Raw genomic sequence first — 12,907 nt, 5'->3', positions numbered from 1 at the left:
TCTGTAGTTAGGAAAAGTTTTTTCCATTTAATACTAGACTTTCAAGGATTGAGATGCAAGCTTTTTATGCAATTACATCCAATGTTAAAATTGGTAATACATAATTTACAAAGATTAACATCAAAACAATCATCTATTTAGATATGCTTTTGTAAAAAGGAAATATATTAGCAGCATTTATATTTTCCGCAATCACACAGCCTACAGACATGCAGACTAACTCTGTATCTATTTGCAGTGATGTAGTGCTTTGCCCCGCATTTCAAACACCAAAACCCGCCTGGCAGCTAGGGGGTTCTTTTTATTCGTTATTATAAAACAACCGAAAAATAAAAAAAGGCATTAATTTCTACACCAGTAAGAAAAAACAAGTTTTTGCACTTACCTAACATTTGATTGTCTAAAAAACATTTCAGTTTTTAGTCTTTCAACAAAAGAAAGATAAAATGACAGAGCGTAGTGTCTTTTGCTTCTGTTCTCGCATTTTACAAAGTTTTTTTTTCTTTTTTCGTCTTTTTTAAAATTTTAGTGTTTAACACTATTAAAGGAAATATTGAATTTTAATCTCTTTCTTGTCATTTTCCTGCTTTGACTAAAAGGAGACCCCCAAAGTGCCCCTATTCCCACCTCCCTCCCACCCGGCTCCCTGCAATGAAAACCAAAAGAAACCACTCAAACGGGCTTGGACATGCGATTTTCCCAGCTCCACACGTGAGTATCTTATACCCAGGTCTCTTAGTAATGTACAGTGCTTCTCTACAGTAAGAAAATACTCCAAACTATTTTCTTAATTCTCTTTTTTCTTTAATAAAATATTTATTCTGCTTTTTCTCTGCTCAAGGGGATCTTTGGCATCCCCTGTCTCTTTTGTTTTTTTTTTTTTTTTTTTTTTCCTCAAGATTGACACAGAAAGGAGAAAAAGAAAGATTCAATGGAATGGAAGGTGGTCAATGTTTCTACCTAAACAAGTCAGAGCGTCGTCATCATAAGAGAAAATGTACAATTAGGAGAGCATTGGTCCAATATTAGAAAAAAGTAATGGGAAAATGTTTAACTATTGTATTGCTTACTAATCACGCAGCAGATATATATATATATATACATACATATATATATACACACACAACTTGGCACATTTAAAAACCATCTTTTCTCTTATAAGAACACCTAAAACGTATATGCATATGTCTGTCTGAAAAGACAACAAAGCAAAGCTTTTTAAATTTTATTTTTAAAGAGACAGTATTATCTGGTAACTTCTGGTCAAGAGAATGGGAAGGAAGGTGACACCCTGGATATCCCTCCTGAAGATGAAGTCATCAGGAAGGTGGAGGGAAGATGGAACTAGGGGTGGGGAGAATACACTGTCTCTTCAAGAGATGGACATTGAAAACTGTACAAGTAAAACAAGAAGTAGTGTTTTCAATTGATAATCTACACTCACAACAAATACTCTGATAGGTGAATACTGCTCAACAGTTTATGTAGTGACTTTTGTTGGGGGGTGGTTAGAGTTCATTTTTATGTAGGTTTTAAAATGATTTTTCTTTGAAATGAATCTCCATTCGCACAGCACAGCAGACACACAAGAACCATAGCGCATAAACAGCACGTGTGCTGGCGGGGGCCTGGGCTTCTCATTAGAAAAAAATATGTTCGGCAGGTTATGAAGGTTAAAACAAAAATGGTTACAATAAGTACTGTGCCCTTCTGACCCCATGGGGGCCTTCCCTATTCCATGATTCCATTTGGGGGAGTAGAGGTAGGGAGAGGGGCAGCAGTTACAAGTGCTTTGAGTTGTCAACTCACATTTTACTTTGACCTGTTTGGGCAAAAGAGGAGAGAGAAACTTTTCCTAGTCAGGGATTTGGAACAAGGCCCAGCTACTGTTTCTGTTTTACGTCTCGGGTAGCTCTTGGAGCCTATAGAGAACAGACAGGGTAGGGGTGGGGATCCTGGCCCTATCCCTTTGGAGTTTGAGTTATACCTGGGTATAGGAAGCAGCTTCTTAGCAGTGCCTGCAGGATCAGAGGATGACACAGAAAAACCCAAGCTGTGGGGAGGGGCAAGTGCTGTAAAGTACCAAAAGATTCTGGTCATCCCCAATGTGCTCTGCCCTCCACCCTACATTATTAACCCTCAGGGTGAAGCAATGGAGAGGAAAACAAGTTAAACTGAACTGTTTAGACAGATCCCCTTCCTCTTCCTCTCCACTAGCTCCAAGGTTTACTAAGTACCTAATGTCAATGACATGGCCCCATTCCCCTTGCTGGATGGACCCTTCCCACCCCTGTCTACACTCAGAGAACAGGAGGCAGGACTGTAAGCTCCACTGGATCCCAGATGCTTGAGGTTCTCATTCTTTGAGGTTCACTTCCGAAAGCTGTTTTCTGGGATAAACAAAGTACGTCTTCGAAGTTTCCTGCCTGATCCTTCCTCCAGCAAGTAGGTCACATCGATGGCTGAAAACAGAAACGAGGAGGCTCATCAAATACTACCTTCCCACTCCTTATTCCAGATTTGAGCTCTCAGGAGATCACAGAAATTCAATGGTTCCGTTTCTGACCTATACGCAATTTAGGCCTTCCTCCAGCCCCAAATGAAATAAGCTGGATCCTCTCACCTCCCAGTTTCATTCCCAAGATATAACTAAACACGGGTCCATGAAAGAACTGTATCATTTTTCTGGCCATGCTGCACAGCATGTGGGATTTTAGTTCCCTGACCAGGGATCGAACCCATGGCCCCTGCAGTGGAAGCGCTGAGCCCTAACCACTGGACTGCCAGGGAATTCCCAAGAACTGTTCCTTTTTTTTTTTTTTTTAAATTTATTTATTTTGGCTGAGCCGGGTCTTAGTTGCAGCATCCATGTGGGATCTAGTTCCCCAACCAGGGACTGAACCGATGCCCCTTGTACTGGGAGCACGGAGGCTTACCCACTGGACCATCAGGGAAGTCCCAGAGCTGTACCATTTTTAAAGAATATTTTCCATTCTAAGCAAGTAATTAGAAGTTGCTCTTTTTCATTCCCTCTCTGCTGATTTCCCATTTATCTTAAACCCTAGAGATGAGCCTGATTCTCCTTACCATTTTTCCCAGGGATTTTTTCAAGGAGATTGAGCAAGATCTGGTTGAGTCGTTCCCGTTGACTATGCCGTCGTTCCTCAGGGGTACAAGCTGCTTGGGGTTCTTGCCTACTTTCCTCTGTTTTTTTTTCACCCTCACTGACTTCAGCAGTGGCCCCCTCCCGTTCTGGCTCCTCCAGGCTGGGCATCTCATTGGCTGCTTGCTCCTGACTGGCCAGAACCTCTTCAATCAAGGGCAGAGCATCATCCTCCTGGCCCAGGTCTTTTAGGGGTGGCTTTGAGCGCTCAGACTTCCAGGATGATCTGCCAGAAAGATATGTGAATTTAGAGAGGAAGGCTAAGTAAGCAGGGCACTTGGGGATGGAAGGGGAATGAAGGGAAAAGACCTCGAGATGACTTGAGATCCTGCAGTCTAGCTGTTAGAGCCTTGGCTCAAAAGGTAAGAAAATTGGCTATGGTCTTCACTTTATTATTTTTTGGAAAAAACCACTACCTTTCTCTGAAATTTAATTTATATTTACAAAATTCAATTTTTCTTCTTTCCTTCAGGAATCCACAAAATAGACCAGAGCTGGTAAAATGCTTAGCTAGTTCTGATTGCTTCATAAGTACACAGAAGTATGGCATAACCTTGTGATACCCATAGTCCAACTAAAATGAGTATTTAAATAGAGTTTTTACTTTTCCTAAATTTCTTCTCACATCTATTATCTGGTATTTTCTTTTTCTAATATTGAAATACAGTTGATTTCCTTATGGTAAGCTATTGATGTAGGTAAAGTGATTGTTACGCTACCGTTCAACAGAAAAGGAAATTGAAGAAAAGCCTTCGGTACTTTCTCTAAGAATACACCTCTTGTGTACAAAATAGCACAAATAAAAACTATAAGCCCAAACTGCTCAGTTAAAACCGTGCACTTCTAGCTACTTCTGTTCCTTGATAGAAGTCCTAAGAGCTGATACACCTTGGGGTAATAGGGAAAGCTTGCAGAAACCTAAAAAAGATTTTTCCAAATCTGTCTGGAGTTCTGTTCCAAATCCTTCCCTTTCTCTATCTCTAATCTTACAAATCTCCCTCCCTGCCCCAACTAAGGCTCCATAACGAGACCACACCTACTGAAGTCTAGTTCTTCTATATTACTGTTGGCACTATATTGGGTTACTTTGTCAGAGACTCCCCAATCCTAGGTGTGGGGCTGAGTGGGTAGGTGGTCATTCTCTTGCTCCATTCAAGTTATTGTTAATCCCTTAGGCTCCTTACATCCCCCATGGGACTCACCGCCCTCCGTTCCTCTTGTAGTTGTCTGGGACATAATGAGGCTGCAGAGAAGAAATGCAAGTGGTAAGTGTACTGCAGAAGCTGGCAAAGCTGATACAGATGATCTGGGGCAAACTCAGGATAAGGGAGGTGGGGAGGTGGGGAGGTAAGGAGATAAAGAAAGAAAATAACTGGGCTATTGGGCTAAAACCTTTATTAAGTTGGGTGACTGTGTTAAGGTCAGAAGTTTAGTCCTAATAATCTGTAGGCCACAGTGTAAATTTTTAGCATTTTTTAAGCCTAGAATGATAGTAGAAGGGATAGGCTCAAAATTCTTTTTGTCCCATCCCAGCTTTTAAGAAGTTAAGGTTGGGGTTTCAAAGCTGATCAGTGAGCTGCTGACTGAGCAAGCAAGATCAAAGAATTCTACATGAGAGGCAGGGCTTGGTGGTGGGCAGAAAGAATACAAAATAAATATGATTTAGAGAAATCCAAAAATAATACTAGGAAAAATAGGAACATAAAGGTTTGCTTTCTGGTTAGACTATTTCTAAGCATTCCAGGATGACAGCTCTGAATTCCGACAGGCCCACTGAAAAAAGACTCATGGATGAGGAATTTAGTCCAGGGTTTCATTATAGCAAATACATGGATAACCAAAACCTTTATGAAATGATGACAAATGGCACAATATAACTGAAGGAATATGTTCACAATTTGAAAGAAAAAATAACACATAGGAAAAGGGCTGAAAATGAAAATGTTAACAGTGGTTATTTTCTGTGTAGTAAGATAATAAACAATTTTTTCTTCTTAATGCTTCTGTACTTTTCAAATTTTATATAATGATAATGTCTTATATTTTAAATCCAGATATAAAAAAGAAAAAGCACTGAATTATTTTCACCAAAGGTTTCTCAATGTTACTGATATTCTTTTTGTTTCTCAATATTATGGGTGTGGAAAACATAACAAAAAACTATGCTATGGGGCTCAAGGGCAAAGACTGTAAAGAGGTGAGAGAGAAAAAAGAGGAAAACCTAACTGAAGTATAACAACAATTCCCTGAGGCACAGCCCATGCCAGGAAATGCAGAATAAATGCATTTTTGCTGCTCAAACATACCAAATAGAGAGGGAGTTTTCCAGTTTGGGATGGAAACAGGATGAAGAAGCAGAGAGCCACTTGAAAATTCTCAATCTGTGAATTCCATGCACGAACTAGATTGTCCTGACATGTACAGTGAAGAGAGGAAGGGGACTTACTGAAAAATCTCTTTTAGGAGTGAGCTTCTTGGGGAAGTGATCAAAGGCATAGGGTTTGGTGCAGACGGGATAGCGGTTCCGGTGGATCTTGTAAAACAGGTGTGCTGACTTGTCAAGCCGATAATCGCAGATGTACACATCTTGCTCCTTCACTCCTTTGGGTCTCCCTATGAGTCCAAACACTGTTAAAGAACCCTCCCTACTTCCCCTTCCCTCACCCTGAGCTGCCCCTCACATACCATTGGGAAAGCAGTGAGACCCCTAAGAGGGAAACATGGTAGCTGTTTTGAGAGGGGTAACAACTAAGCATTTGGTGACTTCAGAAGAAAGGAGACATTAGTGTCAAAGAAAGGGGAAAGGGAATCTAAGAGTTGAAGGGCATTCTATAGGATGGAAAGAAACCAGAAATGTAGACTGAGTGCTGCAGGAATTTTTGAGAGAACATTTCGAAGGAAAAACAGCACATTTTGGGGAAGTTATCAGAAAAGAATAACTGTATAAATGAGGGAAGCACATTTGGTAATGAACACTTTATAGAGTGGGGGACTGAGGAGTCATCATGGGGCTTCAAGCAGTTAGTTTTTGCATGGAATATATATTCTCCTGGACTATTTTGCTGTGATACTAAGAGAAAGAGCTAGGCAACTGAACTTACTTATAATGATATCTAACATATACTGAGTTTTACTGTGAGCCATAAACTGCGCTTAGTGCTTTTGTAGATTATTTCATTTAATCCTTACAAAACTCTCTAAAATAGATACTAATCCCTATTTTCAGTAGGCTAAATAACTTTCCCAAGGGCACACGGGTAAAAAGTGGTAGAGCTGGTATCTGAAATTAGATTGTCTGATTCCACTGTTAACCACAAACCTTATGAAACTATTTTGTTTTTTTGTTTGTTTGTTTGTTTAATGTGGAGAGTTGATGATGGTCGTAAGGATTTTGGAATGGGGGGGGTGAAGTAACTTATCTTCCCACAAGTACTAATAGAGTGCTAATTACATACTATGAAAAAAAATGAATTAAAAAGAATTAACATTTATTAAGTAACAAAAGCACTATGTAAAAGAAAGAAAGAATATTATATAGCTCTCTGAAGCTTCATAGCTAACCTTGGATAACCTTTTATCAGAGAGAGACTACATGAACAGAGTGGGCAGTTGTAGATCAATGAATAGCAGACAGGAGTTTTTTTTTTTTTTTGCGGTACGCGGGCCTCTCACTGCTGTGGCCTCTCCCGTTGCGGAGCACAGGCTCCGGACGCACAGGCTCAGCGGCCATGGCTCACGGGCCCAGCCGCTCCGCGGCATGTGGGATCCTCCCATACCGGGGCGCGAACCCGTGTCCCCTGCATCGGCAGGCGGACTCTCAACCACTGCGCCACCAGGGAAGCCCAGGAGGTCATTTTTTAAGTAGTCCACATCACTTACCTTTACAATATGTATACAGATCCAATACACAGCAGGTCCCCACTACGGCCTCCAAGGGAATGATCTCATAAAGTGGCACCCGAAATAGTTCATTGTGATAGAACCGACGGGATGGAGAGTGGTGGGTTTCATGGGGACGAAAATAATGGTGACCAAAGGCAAACCGTTCCTCTCTAAAAAAAGAAAAAAAGAAAAGGGAGAGGTTTAGTTAAGTAGCATGATCCTAGTGAATATTCAGCTCTGTGCTGGTAGGGTACAGCTGAAAGAATAGAGATAGGACCTCTACACATACTTTTCATTCTTCCAAAGCTTCTCAATGCGGAATATGTCAAGTTTATCTCGGTTAATGTGAGACAATAGTCGATAGGACTGACGGACTGGGTGGCCATCAGGGGTGCGCCGACTATCCCTCATCAGATATACACAGTCACCTAGGAAGGCACAGGAGAAGGTTAAGACACAGAAGGCACAGAACATAGGAGAAGGTTAAAATGATTCCTGCATAAATTCTGTCAGGTATCCCTTAGTCTGACCCAAGGTCTACATAGAAAGAAGTTAAAATCTAAAACAATAAAATCTGAAACAATAAATACATAACTACACCAGCAGTCTAATGGTGATGACAATCAATTCTAGACTATGAGAATGACATGAGGGAGGTCCTCCACCTCTTGGAATCCTGTATGTCTTTCCCAGTCTTAAAATTAGCTTTATAACACCCTGGTCTCTCCAATTTAGTTTTATTTGGTGGAGGTAAATGTATGTAAGCCTAAGGACTTGAGGATATAATAAAGGTATATTCTATTGCTGCTAAACGTCATATGGTGACAATCACTATTATGCAGACAGCAGATACCCCCTACTGTTCAGAATGGTCAGCTTTGGCAAGTAGAGTCAGCTTCTGTGTACGCACCTTGACGAAGCAGCAAGTCATCTCGGAGCAAACAGATGAAGTAGACACAGCCAGGTTGGGCGTAGTGGGGCCGAGGGATCATGGGTACCTCCTGGTAAGAGCAGAAAGCCGATGGATAAGGGCTGGGACTATTGTATCCAGCCTCTCTATTCAAGAGAAAAAGAACTAAAACCTAGAATTCCCAACCAATTAAGACTTACTGTTTAGTGGTTTCAATACAGCACAGATATTAAAAAAAGATGACAGCAACTAGAGCTGTTAAACTTGAAAAAGTGAACGTAGAGGACTAACCTGACAGGCTAAGTATCCCAAACTGTACTCTATGAAGCACTAATTGTGTGGTTGCTTTGTGCCATCTAAAGGGCATCTGAAAATGTGTGAAGGGGGACTTAGTCACAATGACTGGAGGAGGCTACTAGCATTTAGTGCCCAAGGGCTAAGAAAGCAAACATTCTGCAATGTATCCCTCACAACACTGAAGAACTGTCCACTCAAACTGACAACAGCACCACTGTTAAGAAATACTGCCTAAATACCTCCTTTTATAGAAGATCACACATATAAATATGGCAGAGCCAAGACAAAAACCCATTTAATAACTTGAGCAAGATACTCGACCTACCAGCTCTCCTAAAAAATGGGCCTAAGACTAACCTTTGTTGACTCCGAGTCCAGTGCTCTTTTCACTTAAACGCTGCTTAACATAGGTGATATTTAGAGTACACAAGTCCTAAACTTTATAAGTTACTTCTGTCATGGATAGTAGTGTTTATAAAAAACCACGGTTTTATAGAGTACGATTCCTTCTGTAGATTTCTAAGTATTCTCCCTTTGGTCTCAATCAAAAGGGAAAGGGAAGGGCAGAATTATTACCCTCAATGTAAAGTGTAAGAAACTGAGGCGTAGAGAGGTTGAATAATTTATCAAAGGAAATTCAGTGCATTAGGAGCAGGGCAGATAAAATACCATGTGCCACATCTCCTACTTTTAGATTAGACTGTTATCAGAGGGCAACTTACTCTGTCCACGGGCCTCGGGTCACACTGCTCACAAAGGTAGTGCTCCACGTCTGAGTTCACTCCCATGCAGTCACAGTGCTGCCACACCTGTAGAAAAAAAAGTGTGTGTGTATGTAGGGGGTCAGACTTACTGAGAGAAGTCCTGGGGGCTAAGAATAAAAAAATGTGCGGAAGTTTCCTGGCGGTCCAGTGGTTAGGACTCGGCGCTTTCACTGCTGGGGCCTGGGTTCAATCCCCGGTCAGGGAACTAAGATCCCGCAAGCTGTGGCAAACAAAACAAAACAAAACAAAACAAAACAAAAGAAGCGGTAGGACAGGGTAAAGTAAAACAGGAACTAAGGATGTTAAGGGGGTAAGTGAGAAATTAGAGATAAATGGTAAAGTAGGGGGGAAAAAAGAATGAGGACTTATCTGAACATAAGTATACAGATTGGTTCATAATACACAGATCTGCGCAAACAAAATAAGGAGGTGGATAGAGAACAGGAGGATGAATGAATACAGTACCAAGCTACTACTTACAAAGTAATATATATCAACAATATGGCCACTGTGAAAGGCTTTATAGTTATGTTTTGACTTATCCTTATCTAATTATATCCTCCCAACAATCCTATGTGTTACTCATAAACTCCACTTTCCATAAGGTAATGAGGGCAGATGAATCAAATGGGGATACTAGGGCTCAAATACAGGCCTTGACTCCTTCATCAGGAGCTCCATATATTGCATTCCATCTGTATTAATGCTATATAGAGTGTAGTACCTCTAATGTTTTTCAGGTAAAGCACTATATTATCATTCTTCTTGATCCAGATTACATTAGAAGTGTGCAGTGGAAAGTGGGTAGAAAGAATGGGAGGTAGAAAAAAGAAGAGAAGGATAAAATGAAAGGGGGAGATATCAAAAAGGAGAAGGACAATATGGTGAACAGTAAGGGATAACAGAAACCAAGGCAAAGTTAAGGTTTATAAAAAGCCCGTCAAGCCACGCCAAAAGAGGCAGGGGCTGCTGCTTTGAATATAGTCACCATGCTCATCAGGACTAGGCTTCTGCTTCACCTCCTGACCCTCACCATGCACTTCTCACACTGGATCATGAGGCCTTCATCCTTGTAGAGGCCACAGATACAGCGGATAACATCATCGTCCTTCTCATGACCGTTCTCCTTCTCAGAGACTGAGGTCTCACTGCTGTCTGCCTCACTTGCTGTCTCTCCCACAATCTCATCAATCTGGGCTGATGCCTCGTGCCGAGCATTGTAATAGGCCTTTCGTAGGCGGCAAACATCTCTTCCAACCGGCGATTTACGTCCATAATACTTCTGAAGAAAGCAGAAGAAAGATATCATGTTTGTCTTCTCAATATGGCTTAAAAATATACCTGAAGAGGTAGAAGGATTTTCTTTACCCTCCCATTTGGTTAGCCTATTTTTAATACCAACAAATATAGGTGCCACAGTTGAAAACAACTTAAACTGAACTAAAATGAATTAAAATTAGAATCTGCATGGTAATTTTCCCATTTGCTCTGCTGCTCTGTTATTCGACTCCTATCATAAAGCTTATTATCCATTAGGATCAAAAACACAGTGGCCATGGAACATGATTAAGTACTGCAAGCATAACGTGGAGAATCTCTTCGTTTACCTTTGTCTTATAGTTACTAGGGACAAAGCTACAAGTTTAAACATATTTGAAAGCTGGGTTTCAGGAGAAAGCATGTTAAAATTCAAAATTGCTATAATTTTTCTCACACTTGTCTGTATTTCTCTCATTTCTTGTCTTCAGTCTCAATTCCTCCCTTCATCTAGTAGTCTCTTTTGTCCTTCAAACACCTCTCCAAGGTATTTCAAAATCACTGAAGGATATCCTCTCTTCTACACATCATACCCATCCTCCTTTAAATCAGTTCAAGACCACCTTCTCTCCAATGAGCTTCACCTATTCTGTAACCTATTAGTGTAATACCCCTCAATTCCATCCTTAAGATATATTTATTTGCCTATACATATTTCTGTGTATTTCACATATACTTATTGTCTCTAGTAAAGAGACTGCAGATATGACTTAAATGTAGTAAAATGTCTGTATTACATAAACATAAAGGTTCAGCACTAAATAGGTTTTTACAGAAATTGTTTTGGGAGTATGATTTAACCTTCCATTCTAGTCGTATCACTGCCTTCATTTATTATATTTCCAATATTTAGTAAACTATAACCCTTATCCTAAGGGTACTCGATAAAAACTGTTGTCTTTCTTAATCAGAAATATGAAGGTTGCTAGGAGAAGAGTGTAAAAATCTTAAACTTCTAGAATAGACCTCTTCAGAACAAACTTCTTAATCTGTGTTTGAAGTCAGTGAAAAATACCTCAGCATTCCGAAACACCTTGAGCATGTCAGCATCAAAAGCCTCCACTGTCTTATAATAACCAATGAGGATCTGCTTCTCTATGGTGGAAAGATCTAGGGGATCAGAGATCTTCTCATAATAATCAGCATTCCTGGAACATAAAGCCAGGGTGTCAGTCTGGTACACGTAGGACTTTTCTAAAACTCAAGTAATTCCCACATATGTAAACTTACTTTTTCTTTGGGGGTAGGTTCAAAAGTGGTGCTGCCAGTGACTGTCGGGAAGAATCTGCAAGAGAACGCAAGGTTTAGTAGAAGGTCTGACTATAAGACACAAGGGAGGCAAGTATTAACTCCTAACTGAAAAAGTAGAATCCTTAAAATTTAAAGTTAGGAAAAAAAAAAAAAATCTAAGTTTTTTTTCGAGGCCAGTGAAAAATGCAAGGACTTTTCAGAAATGTGGGCAGTCAAAGGCAGAGATCAGAAGATGCTTTCAGGATTACCTGGAATATGAAAGATACAGTGTATATACTTGAAATATAAAATAAAACAGTGTTAGTTGGGTAATGAAAACTTTCTAAGAAGAATGAGAGATGGGAACTTACTGAAGTAGCTAGGGTGCTTAGGGCAAATTCCTACTCAACAAAATTTATTACATCAAAGATCATCTCATCCAAAAAATGTTTTCTAGTTCTCATTAATTGCCCATAGTTAATATTACCCTGTTGGTTTAGATTCAATTAAATTCAAGATAATGAATAATTCAGTACTCTAAATATTTTCTGGAATCCATCTTCTTATAACAGTTGCTCTGTATTATGAAAATAGAATTCATGGTGTGGGGCTGCTTCTCACTTGCTATCTTACTTTCTAACAACTCACTACACAGAGAGAAAAAGCCTATTGTTTCATGCCCAGAATTCAGTGACATATAGATACATCTACTGCAGTTTTACACTAGATCAGATGGGGCTGGTTGAGAATACAGAGTGTGATCTTTAGGGAATGTAAAGGGAGTAGGTGCCACAAAACTTTACATATTAGGACAGGCTGGTCTCCCCTTTCTTCTTTCCATCCTTAGTTAACAAAATGGCAAAAAACCACTAAAACATGACGATAAATAGTAGAGAAAGAAAACCAAATTCCTCAGAATTTAGGGAAAGGAAGGAAGCAAAAGTTGATGGCTGATTATAACAACAACAAAAAAGACTCACAGATATGGAGAACAAATTAGTGGTTACCAGTAGGGAGAGGGAACTGGGGAGGGGCAAGATAGGGGTGGCAGATTAAGAGGTACAAACTATTATGTATAAAATAAGCAACACGGATATATTACTGTACAACACAAAGATACAGCCAATATTCTGTAATAACTATAAAAATTGTGATAACAAAAATTTATAACTTAAAAATTGCGAATCACTATACTGTACACCTGTAACATATAATACTGTAAATTAACTATACCTCAATTACACAAAAATAAAATAGACAAAAAAGCTGATGACAAAAGCTGTAATTCTTTGTTAAAATCTCTCATTTTAAATATCTACAAATTTCCTGGTCAGAAAAAGTCAC

The 12,907-nt window shown here is 39.8% G+C and overlaps 1 protein-coding gene across 1 annotated transcript in view; it reads right to left on the bottom strand.

Moving 5' to 3' along the window:
• Positions 1–2: 2 nt before the first annotated feature.
• ASH1L (ASH1 like histone lysine methyltransferase) overlaps positions 3–12,907 on the bottom strand; it is a 237,333-nt gene continuing 224,428 nt past the window's right edge. The window contains exons 19-29 of the mRNA XM_024116023.3: positions 11,564–11,618; positions 11,349–11,481; positions 10,050–10,298; positions 8,975–9,061; positions 7,956–8,046; positions 7,335–7,473; positions 7,043–7,215; positions 5,610–5,776; positions 4,366–4,406; positions 3,088–3,389; positions 3–2,462 (exon numbers count right to left, since the gene is read on the bottom strand). Coding sequence (XP_023971791.1) covers positions 2,371–2,462; positions 3,088–3,389; positions 4,366–4,406; positions 5,610–5,776; positions 7,043–7,215; positions 7,335–7,473; positions 7,956–8,046; positions 8,975–9,061; positions 10,050–10,298; positions 11,349–11,481; positions 11,564–11,618 — 1,529 coding nt within the window. The 3' untranslated portion in view covers positions 3–2,370. The remainder of the gene's footprint in view (positions 2,463–3,087; positions 3,390–4,365; positions 4,407–5,609; positions 5,777–7,042; positions 7,216–7,334; positions 7,474–7,955; positions 8,047–8,974; positions 9,062–10,049; positions 10,299–11,348; positions 11,482–11,563; positions 11,619–12,907) is intronic.

This window comes from Physeter macrocephalus, chromosome 4 (assembly GCF_002837175.3).
Source record: "Physeter macrocephalus isolate SW-GA chromosome 4, ASM283717v5, whole genome shotgun sequence".
Classification (NCBI taxonomy): Eukaryota; Metazoa; Chordata; class Mammalia; order Artiodactyla; family Physeteridae; genus Physeter; species Physeter macrocephalus.
Note: the sequence above shows the minus strand (reverse complement) of the source record. Positions and strands in the feature narration are given on the sequence as shown.